Source organism: Miscanthus floridulus, chromosome 6, assembly GCF_019320115.1.
Source record: "Miscanthus floridulus cultivar M001 chromosome 6, ASM1932011v1, whole genome shotgun sequence".
Classification (NCBI taxonomy): Eukaryota; Viridiplantae; Streptophyta; class Magnoliopsida; order Poales; family Poaceae; genus Miscanthus; species Miscanthus floridulus.
Window position 1 is genome coordinate 14,462,917 of NC_089585.1, and position 10,660 is coordinate 14,473,576.

Sequence of the window (10,660 nt, forward strand, 5' to 3'; positions counted from 1 at the left end):
CATCTAAACACCAAGATATAAAGTTTGAAATGCCAAAAGATTTGCAGCAACAGATTAGAGCGAAAAGTTTTGTCATTCCAAAAACATCTAAACACCCCCTCAGTAGACCAGGCCTTCCACCCAGGTGCTTTGAAAGCTTCAACTTCAGCTTAGATGACAAGCAAAATCAGGTACGTCAACAGGAAAGCAAGTTAAGAGGAAAAAAAAAAACCAGTCAACTTCTCAAATGGCCCTTCGATCTCCATCGCGTCAGTTTCTTGTAGCCATTCCTAAATTGCAACTGAGACCAGCAACTTGCAACTGAGCAAGTGTTATCATCACAGATCCTGTACAGACTTGGAAAATTCTAGTTGCAGTGGAATATTGGTACTGGTAGCCCATACATCCTCCCAGAATAAGGTATTTCCCCCATTATTAACACTGGAAACTAAACCCCAACTGACAGCCTTCCTTGTTTCAAGCACCCCTTTCCAAAATTGTATCATTGAAAACACATTGGGTGAAGCATTTGCTTTTGAAATATTTGTTCTTCAACAAATTGTAACAAAGGGCTTGATTTTAACAGGGCCCTGCAAAAAAAATTCTCTAAGAAGTTTATGTCGGATCTGTAAAAAGGTGAACGCCACTAGGCAGTAGGCACTAGTACCATGTACAGGCCTCAGCCCCGGTGCTGATGTGGCCTGTCTGCCTCCACCCCTCAGCCACCACCAGTCCACCACCGCGTGCCTTTGCCGCGAGCGACCGTAGCGAGGAGATTGCAATGGCGGCCTCCACTGCTTCCCGCCTCTCGCCCCCTCGCTTCCGCGCTCCTTCCCCGTCTCTTCATCCTCCAATCCGCCGCTCGCGCTTCTCCCCTATTCGCGCAGCCAAGTACGTCCCTGTCTTTGGTCCCCCACACTCTCTCCGCTTTCACTCTGTTGCACGGATATTCTCAATGTTTGGATTCTCCCTGTTCTTGGGAGGCTGGAGTAGTGTTTGTATCAGTAACTGAAACTAGAGACTACGAGATTGCAATTCAGTTTTTATTCCCGCCCATTTTATGCGCCTTTATCTATATGCAATTCAGTTTAGCAGAACTTCTCGTATGTGTGCCCAGTGATGTTTATACTTTTATCTATGTGCGTTTGCTTTGATGGCCTCTAGTTTTGGTCACTGTCAACTCTTGTTGTTGCCATCGAGGTGCAAGTTTAAGTTTCTTGCTTCAGTTCAGCTAACTAATGGCACAATTATAAGTTGTATCTGCAGCTAATTATAGCTCTTCAAGTTATTGTAGTCTATTTCATCTGTCAGCAACTCTGTATTCAGCCATATATGAACCTGTAATTGTAGGTTGGAAGCTGTGTTGTCTATTGGTACTCATCTAATCCCACACCCAAGAAAGGTTAGTTATTCATTTTAACCACATAATTCAAATTGCTCTGGGAACATTGTTTGTTTTTTCTTAATCCTTTTTGCAATTGAGCTTGCCGGACATCCATTGTATTTTTTATATTTCGCAGGCTGCAAGTGGCGGAGAAGATGCTTTCTTTGCTAATAGCGATGCTGGCGGAGTATTTGCCATTGCAGATGGTGTCTCGGGGTATGCCCATCTTTGCTGCAACAAACTGTTTCTCCACACAAAAGAAGTGCTGCAGTGAACTGTCAGTGTTTTTTTTGATAGGCAATCAGTGCCTTTTACTTCTGAGTGTTTGTAGCACTTTCAATAAACATATGTTGTTTTCAGTAATATGCATTAACACATGGTTTTTATCCTGCTAGTCATTCTCTTATCTACTGACAGATGGGCAGAAAAGGATGTCAATCCAGCTCTATTCTCTCGAGAGCTCATGAGAAACAGCTCTAATTTTCTCAATAATGAGGAGGTGTCCTCTTGCTAAACCTCAGCACTATTAACATACACCATTTCCTTTACTCTATGCGCCTGTAACAAATTTACGTCACATGGAAGTTGCAGGTCAGTCGTGATCCTCAGATTCTTCTCAGGAAAGCTCATGCTGCAACTTCTTCTATTGGATCTGCAACAGTGTAAGCATTGTTTCTAAAGTGTTATATGTTACGGCGTTATAGGTAACTATCTGTTCTGAGTGATACTTAAAAAGATGTACAATTCATTTCAATGGTAATAGAATCATCGCCATGCTTGAGAAGACCGGGACTCTGAAAATTGCAAGTGTGGGAGATTGTGGGTTGAAAGTTATTCGTAAAGGTAAACTTGAATAAAAACAATATACAAATTACCTATTTTGTACTAATTCTAATCAGTGATTCTCTCCTCTTCTTAAATGGCATACTAGGACAAGTAATGTTCTCTATATCCCCTCAAGAACATTACTTTGACTGTCCATACCAGATAAGCTCAGAGGCAGTGGGTCAAACATATCAGGATGCATTGGTATCTACCTTCTTTTACTAGTTAATTGTTATTTATTATGTTTAGTCACCATCAATATGATACATCACTGTAAAAGTTTAAGCTTAAAGGTGGCTAGTTGATATATGAAAGTCAACCTATTAGGAAGACTCAATATTGGATTCATTAAATCACATGATCTAAATGGAAAAAGAAAAGTGTCATGTGCATATTAAGATTGCTGTATCGGTATATGTGAACACCTCCTAGTTACTTTCAGATTTACTGAGCTTCACAACAACGGTCAACATGTGCATATATGATCCAGCTGTTCAATGAAGATTTCTGATTTTCTAAGTCTGTTGGTACTGTCAGGTTTGCAGTGTAAATCTCATGGAGGGTGATATAATTGTGAGTGGTTCAGATGGACTTTTTGACAACATCTTTGATCAAGAGATCGTTTCCATAATTTCTGAGTCACCAGGTGTACATGAAGCTGGTAAATTTCTTGCTTCCACAACAGGGGTCATTGGACCACATGTTCCAGCAATCCAGCCCCTTCTAAAATCATGTTAAACTTTTACACAGCAAAAGCGTTGGCAGAGCTTGCAAGAAAACATTCGGTGGATGTCACATTCGATTCACCCTACTCAATGGAGGCCCGGAGTAGGGTGAGATAGAAACATCTCTTATGATGCTCTTTTCTACATGTCATTCTTTACATCATCAATGATGGAACATGTTGCACTCCGGATATGCAGGGTTTTGATGTCCCCTGGTGGAAGAAGATACTTGGAGCCAAACTAATAGGCATGCATAAGCTCTTTATAAGATGCCATTCTCTTTATGTACAACAGCAATATCAGTAAGCTCATTGGTGCCCAAATTTGTAACTGTAGGCGGTAAGATGGACGACATCACAGTCATTGTCGCACAAGTGAAGACAGTAGTGGTCCCAGAGGACGAGGTAGACCTACGAAACCACTCAACTTTTGGATACAAAAGCAACACCATTTAATCTTTTTATCCTTTCGGTGATGTGAATATGTGCTATTTCAGGGTGGCGACACAGAAGAACAAAAGGGGAATGAGCAAGGCGCTGCTGCTGTGGTTGTATCTGCTGAATGAAGAGGAGTCTTTTACATGTATGCCATTAAAAAAGTTTATAATTACACACAAGCCATTAAAAAAATTGACCGCACACGAGTGCCATCGTTCTAAACTTCTTTGCTCTCCAAGTTATTCCGTCGGTGTTCTGTTCGTTTTTCACCGCTTGGGAGTCCTGACAAGTGGGTCCGGTCAATCAAAACGTCCATAATACCCCTCTCATCCCTAACCTCTCTCTCAAACTCTCTCTCTCTCTCTCTCTCTCTCTCTCTCAAACTCGATCTCTCTTCTCGTGCGTGCGGCCGGGGTGGAGCTCGCCCGCGCCCGCGGCGGCTGGCCGGGGCCGAGCTCGCCCGCGCGCGCCTGCGATGGCCGGGGCGGAGCTCGCCCGCGCGCGCCCGCGGCGGCCGGGGCGGAGCTCCCCCGCGCTCACGGCAGCCGGGGCTAGGCTAGGCGGCCGCGCGGAGCAGCGGTGCCGAGGCAGTCACCTTGAGGATGGCCGCGGCCAGAGCGGCCACCATCAGCAGCATCACCATCTCCTTCTTCTTGGCCGCGGTGGCACAGCGCGGCGGGCACGCCCACGACCGCGAGCACGAGCGCTGACGGAGGGGATGGCGGCCGCGAGCTCGAGCGCGAGCTCCGCCGAGCGGGGCTCTGCCGGCCGCAAGCGCGAGGGGAAGCCGGGCGTGGACGAGGACGCCGCTGCCGGAGGGGATGGCGGCCGTGAGCGCGAGCGCGAGGCCGGGCGTGGACGCCGTCGCCGCTGACAGAGGGGATGGCGGCCGCGAGCTCGAGCGCGAGCTCCACCGAGCGAGGCTCTGCCGGCTGCAAGCGCGAGCGCCGCCGGGCGTGGACGCGAGCGGAGGAGGAGATGCCGGACGACGAGGAGCAGGCGGTGGCGGGGGCGCCGTGCGGGGCGTGCAGGACGCTACGGCGCATGTGCGTGCCGGGCTGCGTCTTCGTGCCCTACTTCACGGCGGACGACTTCGCAGCCGTGCACGGCGTCTTCGGCGCCAGCAACGTGTCCAAGATGCTGGAGCGCATCGAGCTCCCCGAGCAGCGGCGGGTGGCCGCGGCGACGCTCGTCGAGGAGGCCAAGGCGCGGCAGCGGGACCCCACCTTCGGCCACGTCTCCTACATCCGCGTCCTCCAGGAGGTGAACGACAAGGCCAGGGAGCAGGTGGACGCGCGTGCGGGAGGAGATCGCTAGGGAGTTCGGCGCCATGGACGCGGCTGAGCCCCTTCCCATTCCCCGCGCGCGAGCGCGAGCGTGAGCTCTGCCGGGCGCGGGTGCGAGCTCCGCCGGCCTCGGACGCGAGCACGAGCGGTGTGGACTAAAGAAGCAAGAGGATAGGACGAGAGAAAGGTATTTTGGACCTTTATACTGACCGGGCCCATATGTAACGGTGAAAAACGAACAGAACACCGACGGAATGTCTTGGAGAGCAAAGAAGTTCAGAACGATGACACTTATGTGCGGTCAATTTTTTCAATGGCTTATGTGTAATTGTAAACTTTTTTAATGGCATACATGTAAAACCCTCAATGAAGAGTTCTTGGACCATCATCATTTTCATTCTCTTCATTCTTCTTTTCTGTGACTGTATTATACTGCACATAAAACAATTTAAGCAACATAAGTTTATGTCATTGTGTGTAGCTGTGCGTATATACTCCTCCCTCCCAGATTGGGTTTAAATATCAATGAGAATATGCAGTCAAGTTTTGGTACACATCAGCCTAGTGTCTTGTGTTCACATCTTTACCGTTCATGGATATTACGCCTTCGAAGCTAGGATACGTATTGTGGTCAAGCCGCTCGTGCCCCTTTCGTTTTGCGCGAGCAAGGCAAACCAATCGCCAAACCCCCACGAAGGCCCGAACCCTAAGCACAGCGCTTCCATGGCCGCATCCACGTCGGCGGCGGCGGCGGCTGCCGCGCGGAAGGGCGCGTTGACGGATCGGAGGTTCTCGGAGCTGTCCCCCGCGCTGTCCCCGGAGGTGGTGGACGCCCTGGACCGCGGAGGCTTCCAGCGGTGCACGCCCGTGCAGGCGGCGGCCATCCCGCACCTGCTATCGCACAAAGACGTCGCCGTCGACGCCGCCACAGGCTCTGGGAAGACCCTTGCCTTCATCGTCCCCGTCGTTGAGATCCTCCGCCGCCGCTCCTCCCGGCCCAAGTCCCACGAGGTCGCCTCACTGCTCCTGACCTCCAACATCCTCTGCTCTGATCTTCTGCTACCTCTGACAAAAATCGGCACCCTTTTTGTCACTTTCTGATCAATAAATGAATCGATATGTTATATTTTTGCAGGTTCTTGCTCTCATTATCTCTCCCACGAGAGAATTGTCCTCGCAGATATTCAGTGTGGCCCAGCCCTTCTTCGCGACCCTGAATGGCGTGTCGTCCATGCTCCTGGTGGGTGGGCTGGATATCAAAGCAGAGCTCAAGAAGGTAGAGGAAGAGGGCGCAAACATACTGGTGGGCACTCCCGGGAAGTTGTGTGATATAATGCACACGGACGCTCTAGAGTACAAGAATCTTGAGGTGGTTTCAGAGACAAGGGAACTCTTCGTGTGATTCTTTTCTTCTGAATTTGGTGGAAATGCTGTGGCATTGATGTTATCTCCATTCGTTTTTGTGTATGCATGGGAAGCAGATTTTGATCCTAGATGAGGCTGATAGACTCTTGGATATGGGATTCCAGAAGCATATTAACTTCATACTTTCAATGTTACCGAAGCTGAGGAGGACTGGCCTTTTCTCAGCTACCCAGACGAAAGCTGTTTCGGACCTATCCAAAGCAGGGTTGAGAAATCCTATAAGGGTTGAGGTTAAGACAGAGGCAAAGTCCACAAGCAAAGATGCTGGTCAGCAAGAGCTTGGTCCATCCAAAACACCATTGGGGCTTCGGTTAGAGGTGCATTCAATATACTTTGTTTTTGTCATGATCATGTGTTCTGGTTTTCTTGATGAATTCTAGCTGTTCCCTACAAAATCATAAGCTTGTTTTGGTGCAGTATATGATATGTGAAGCATCAAAGAAGTCATCTCAGCTTGTTGATTTCCTTGTGCAGAATAGTGGGAAGAAAATAATGGTGTAAGTACATGATGAACTGAAATTTGTGTTTAGCTACTTATTCTTAGTTGTGTGTAGTATTGTGCTAACTTTTGAACCCTCCTATCCCGATTGATTGCAGGTATTTTGCAACATGTGCTTGTGTAGATTATTGGGCTGTTGTTCTTCCACTGATTAACTCGCTTAAAGGTTCTCCAATAATTGCTTACCATGGGAAGATGAAACAGGTTGGTAGAGCAAAGCACTTTGTTTCATGCTCCCCCTGTCCAAAAATATGAGGCACATTTTGACTGTCTAGAAGTGAGTTTTGACCAGAGATTTCTCTTTGAATATTTTAGCAATAGTTTTACAATCACAACAGTAAGAATGTACGGTTGAATATGAATCCAATTGTATCAATTTTCAATCACATATTATTCTTATATTAATTTGTTGGTCAAACATGGATTTGGACAGTCAAAACACGCCTTACATTTCTGGACGGAGTGAGTAATTTTTACTATTTAATATTTTTTTAGAGTAATAGGGCATAATCTTTGTCTTACCAAAGTGAAGACCAAGTCACATTACAGCATTTGGATGTGATACAAGTGGTATTCTAATGACTTGCTTCCCAGTGGTTTCTTCATACTGATTTCATCTATCCTTTTTTTCCTAATATGTAGGGCCTTCGAGAGAAAGCTTTGGCATCATTTTCTGCTCTTTCAAGTGGCGTTCTAGTCTGCACTGATGTTGCAGCAAGGGGTCTTGACATACCAAGTGTTGACCTGATTGTTCAGGTTATATTCTGCTCTTTCCTCCCTAAATTTTAATATTCATGTCCAGGCATCAGCTGATAGTAAGGATGCATGTTTGTTCATCCAGTATGATCCACCTCAAGATCCCAACGTTTTCATACATAGAGCTGGCCGTACAGCACGTTATGATCAAGAAGGGGATGCTATTGTGTTTCTCTTACCAAAGGTATTTTGTTCTGTGATGAGTTTTCTCGTTGTTCATTCTAGAAGTGAAAGTAGTTCTTGTATTTATTTGCTATATGCGCATGTCTGTGCAGTTCTTGTTTAGCAAAAAAAGAACATAAGGTTACTTGCACTGCAGGAGGATACTTATGTTGAGTTCTTGAAACTTCGAGGTGTTCCTCTCACAGAAAGGGAATGCCCTGCAAACACTGATGATGTCATACCGCAGGTGGGTTCTCTTGTACAAATATCGTTTAGAGATAGAGAGGTACCTTAGGTTTTGGTCCAGATACCACTTGAAATGTCAGTGATATCATGCTATGGTAACATAGAAAGGTTACCCTGCTTAGGAGACCAATTCTAATTATTAATTATAACCAATATGCCACTTTGGGCTGCAGATTAGAAGTGCTGCACTCGAAGATCGTAATGTCATGGAGAAAGGACTTAGAGCGTTTGTCTCGTTTGTTCGAGCATACAAGGAGCACCACTGCTCTTACATTTTTAGGTGGAAAGATCTCGAGATTGGAAAACTAGCTATGGAGTATGGTTTACTCCAGATCCCATCCATGCCAGAAGTGAAGCATCATTCTCTTTCACTGGAGGGATTTATTCCTGTTGATGATGTTGATATTACACAAATCAAGTATAAGTAAGAACTCTATCCCCAAACATAACGTATTTTGCTTTTTTTTTTTGCTGTCCTGTTTTTAAGTAACAGCTAATTTGTTGTGTTGGACCTTGTAGAAAATGAAATATCTATATTTGAATGAAAATCTGTGGATCGTCCACATTTGAATGATAATGTTTGAAATATGAATTCTTCCTCTGTCCTGAGTCCTGACAAAGTAAAAACTCAAATATCTTCCATCAGTTTTTTGTGATTGCAAGTGATCAAGTCTGCATTGAGGCTGCTTTTTCCTTTTTTTCCAAAACCCACCCAACAATTCATAGTCGAAAGATGGTGCTTTTGCGTGGTAGTATCACATTGGAGTTTACATGATTTTCTGTCTTGCTTCACTGCAGGGATAAAGCTCGAGAGAAACAACGCAAGAAGGCACTGAAAAGGAAAGCAGAAGAGGAAGTTCAAAATCCAAAGCCAGAGAGGAAGAGAGCTCCAGAGAAGCCGGAGAAACCAAAGCGGAAGAAGACAGGCAAGCAGCGTCAGTCAATCCAAACCAAGGAGGACCTGGATGAGCTGGCGCATGAGTACCGGCTTTTGAAGAAGCTTAAACGTGGAGACATTGATGAAGAGGAGTACGAGAAGCTCACTGGGTTTGGAGATTCTGATGGTGATGCTTCCGATGGGGATGCGAGCAACTTGGACGAGAGGAAGGAGAAGGGCAACAAGACGCAGAAGCTCAAGCAGAGAGGAAAATGCAAAGGTGGGTCTAAGAAGTTTGAAGGGAGGAGTAAAATGAGGAGCAAAAGGAGATAGGAAAGCATAGAATGTTGTTGGATAAATATATTTTTGGAAATCCTGATCCAATTTTACAGCAGTTGGGATTTTGCACAGAAGCTATGCATGCCCCACGGCTAGCTAGGGCCTTTTTCTTTGGTTTGATGATTGATGGGGGAATTTACATTTTTACCATTATTACGAGTGGCGCTCATCCGATTGTCACTCTTAGAATGACAACTTTGCCAGATGAGAAGTTTGAGTTTTGGGTTTACCACATTTGCGCATGTGGCAAGCCACATTAGCCCGACACGCTGGTGTCCAGTCAGCAGGCGCAGGTAAAATGTCATCGCTGCCCCTGCCCATTTTGTTCATTACGCCACGCCGCGCCTGCCGCCCTCCCTATCCCCTTCGCTCATTTTGCTCATTTTGTCCCCCCCCTCGTCGGCGACGCATTCTTCCCCGCCTCCTGCTCCCCTCCTGCCATCCCTACGCCACAGTGGCCATGTCGCACGGGGCGGAGTCGTCTAGCGCCAGTACGACGGTCAGGAGGCAGGAACGAGGCGGGAGCTCTGTGCGCGCGCATGCTGTGGCGTATTTGGTCGGTAAAGAAACTAGGCTTCCTTTGATTCCATGTCCCGATTGCAATCTAGCCCGTGTGATCGAGCTTCGCGTCAAGCAGGATACTCCCAACAAGGGGCGGAGCTTCTTCAAGTGCCCCAGGAATGGGATCAGTTATGTGTCTCCATCCCTCTCTGTTTCTTTGTTTGCAAATCTAGGGTTTAACAGTTATGAAATGGTGGTGTTTGCAGAATCCGAAGTTATGTGGCTTCTACAGATTCCAGAAGGAGTACCTGGATGAGTTGATTCATAAGAAGATCGTCATTATCAAGTGTGAGCAGGTTGACGAACTACAAGAAGGATCGAAGGGCAGTGAATATGGTAACGACCAGGATGAGGGGAATAAGGACCTGGAGAAGAAGTTGGAGAACCTGACATGGAAAATGAACTGTTTCCTTGTTTTTGTTGGTATTGTTGTGTTAGCAATGGTTGTGAGATCAGTTGTAATGACCTGAATTTAGCAATGTGTTTGTAGAATCCAAAATGAACAAGATGTATGAACCATTTGCAATGAAACTATGTTGGCCGTGTTGTCCTATTTGTTTGACTAATGTAGCTGTTGGAAACTTGGAATTGTCAATAGGTTTGCAATATGTGCATCAAAACATATGACACTCAAGGCACATTCAGGCCATGGAAAATAAGATACAGGCAAAATAACAATGACAGATAGAGGCCAATACATAAGGTAGGTGGCCATTACGTAAGGTAGCAATTTGTGGGCATACATAGAGTTTTTGGCCCATTACACTGAACATGTCAAACTTGGGCCATTACAGACTGTTTTGTGCCCATCATTACATAATAAGGCCATGCAAAAGATTGTTTTGGCCATCACATTACATAATAAGGTAGCTAATATTGTTTTTGCAAAATAATAGGAGTTCATGATCTTGACAAAAAAGACCAGTCAGGCTGCTGAGTTTCTCTTTCCTCTTTTCTTCTGGGGTGTCTTCTTCACCTTAGTTGTCAACTGCTTCTTCCTAGGAGTCATCTTCCTAGCAGGCTGCACTTCAACTTCCAGTGCATTTTCAGGAAATAAGGACCTGTGGAAAACAAACTTTTATTGGTGACTGATGTATTGCACAGGAAATCCATACACATGCACTTCACTGTGAGTTGAAGAAGAATAGTACCTCCTAGC

At 46.1% G+C, this 10,660-nt stretch overlaps 3 protein-coding genes across 4 annotated transcripts; all 3 read left to right on the forward strand.

Annotated features, from left to right (window-relative positions):
- The first annotated feature begins 663 nt into the window (after window positions 1-663).
- Window positions 664-3,572, forward strand: LOC136461709 (probable protein phosphatase 2C 1). Of its 2 annotated transcripts, none has more exons than XM_066461012.1 (12): window positions 664-870; window positions 1,330-1,381; window positions 1,500-1,579; window positions 1,781-1,862; window positions 1,949-2,025; window positions 2,127-2,206; window positions 2,295-2,392; window positions 2,726-2,849; window positions 2,939-3,021; window positions 3,112-3,160; window positions 3,250-3,317; window positions 3,410-3,572. In XM_066461012.1, the coding sequence occupies exons 1-12, from the start codon at window positions 674-676 to the stop codon at window positions 3,476-3,478; spliced, it is 1,059 nt and encodes a 352-aa protein (XP_066317109.1). In that variant the 5' UTR covers window positions 664-673; the 3' UTR covers window positions 3,479-3,572. The 2 variants fall into 2 exon arrangements, with proteins under 2 accessions (XP_066317109.1, XP_066317110.1); XM_066461013.1 differs by having other exon boundaries at window positions 666-870; window positions 1,955-2,025.
- Window positions 3,573-4,232: 660 nt separating this feature from the next.
- Window positions 4,233-4,667, forward strand: LOC136460239 (LOB domain-containing protein 17-like). Its single transcript, XM_066460024.1, has one exon. It carries the CDS (start codon window positions 4,233-4,235, stop codon window positions 4,665-4,667), a length of 435 nt encoding a protein of 144 aa, XP_066316121.1.
- A 494-nt stretch (window positions 4,668-5,161) lies between these two features.
- LOC136461708 (DEAD-box ATP-dependent RNA helicase 18-like) lies at window positions 5,162-8,997 on the forward strand. Its single transcript, XM_066461011.1, has 10 exons — window positions 5,162-5,647; window positions 5,772-6,005; window positions 6,118-6,378; window positions 6,479-6,558; window positions 6,659-6,764; window positions 7,203-7,316; window positions 7,402-7,500; window positions 7,636-7,725; window positions 7,898-8,148; window positions 8,523-8,997. Exons 1-10 carry the CDS (start codon window positions 5,162-5,164, stop codon window positions 8,932-8,934), a joined length of 2,133 nt encoding a protein of 710 aa, XP_066317108.1. The 3' UTR covers window positions 8,935-8,997.
- Window positions 8,998-10,660: the final 1,663 nt, after the last annotated feature.

Bases quoted from the DNA above. Each gene is read 5' to 3' on its own strand.
- LOC136461709 (XM_066461012.1), top strand. From the start codon at position 674: ATGTGGCCTGTCTGCCTCCACCCCTCAGCCACCACCAGTCCACCACCG. The intron at 1,382-1,499 runs GTTAGTTATTCA...TATATTTCGCAG, and splicing joins TAATCCCACACCCAAGAAAG to GCTGCAAGTGGCGGAGAAGA. The intron at 2,026-2,126 runs GTAAGCATTGTT...CAATGGTAATAG, and splicing joins TCTATTGGATCTGCAACAGT to AATCATCGCCATGCTTGAGA.
- LOC136460239 (XM_066460024.1), top strand. From the start codon at position 4,233: ATGGCGGCCGCGAGCTCGAGCGCGAGCTCCACCGAGCGAGGCTCTGCC.
- LOC136461708 (XM_066461011.1), top strand. From the start codon at position 5,162: ATGAGAATATGCAGTCAAGTTTTGGTACACATCAGCCTAGTGTCTTGT. The intron at 6,765-7,202 runs GTTGGTAGAGCA...CCTAATATGTAG, and splicing joins ACCATGGGAAGATGAAACAG to GGCCTTCGAGAGAAAGCTTT. The intron at 7,726-7,897 runs GTGGGTTCTCTT...TTTGGGCTGCAG, and splicing joins CTGATGATGTCATACCGCAG to ATTAGAAGTGCTGCACTCGA.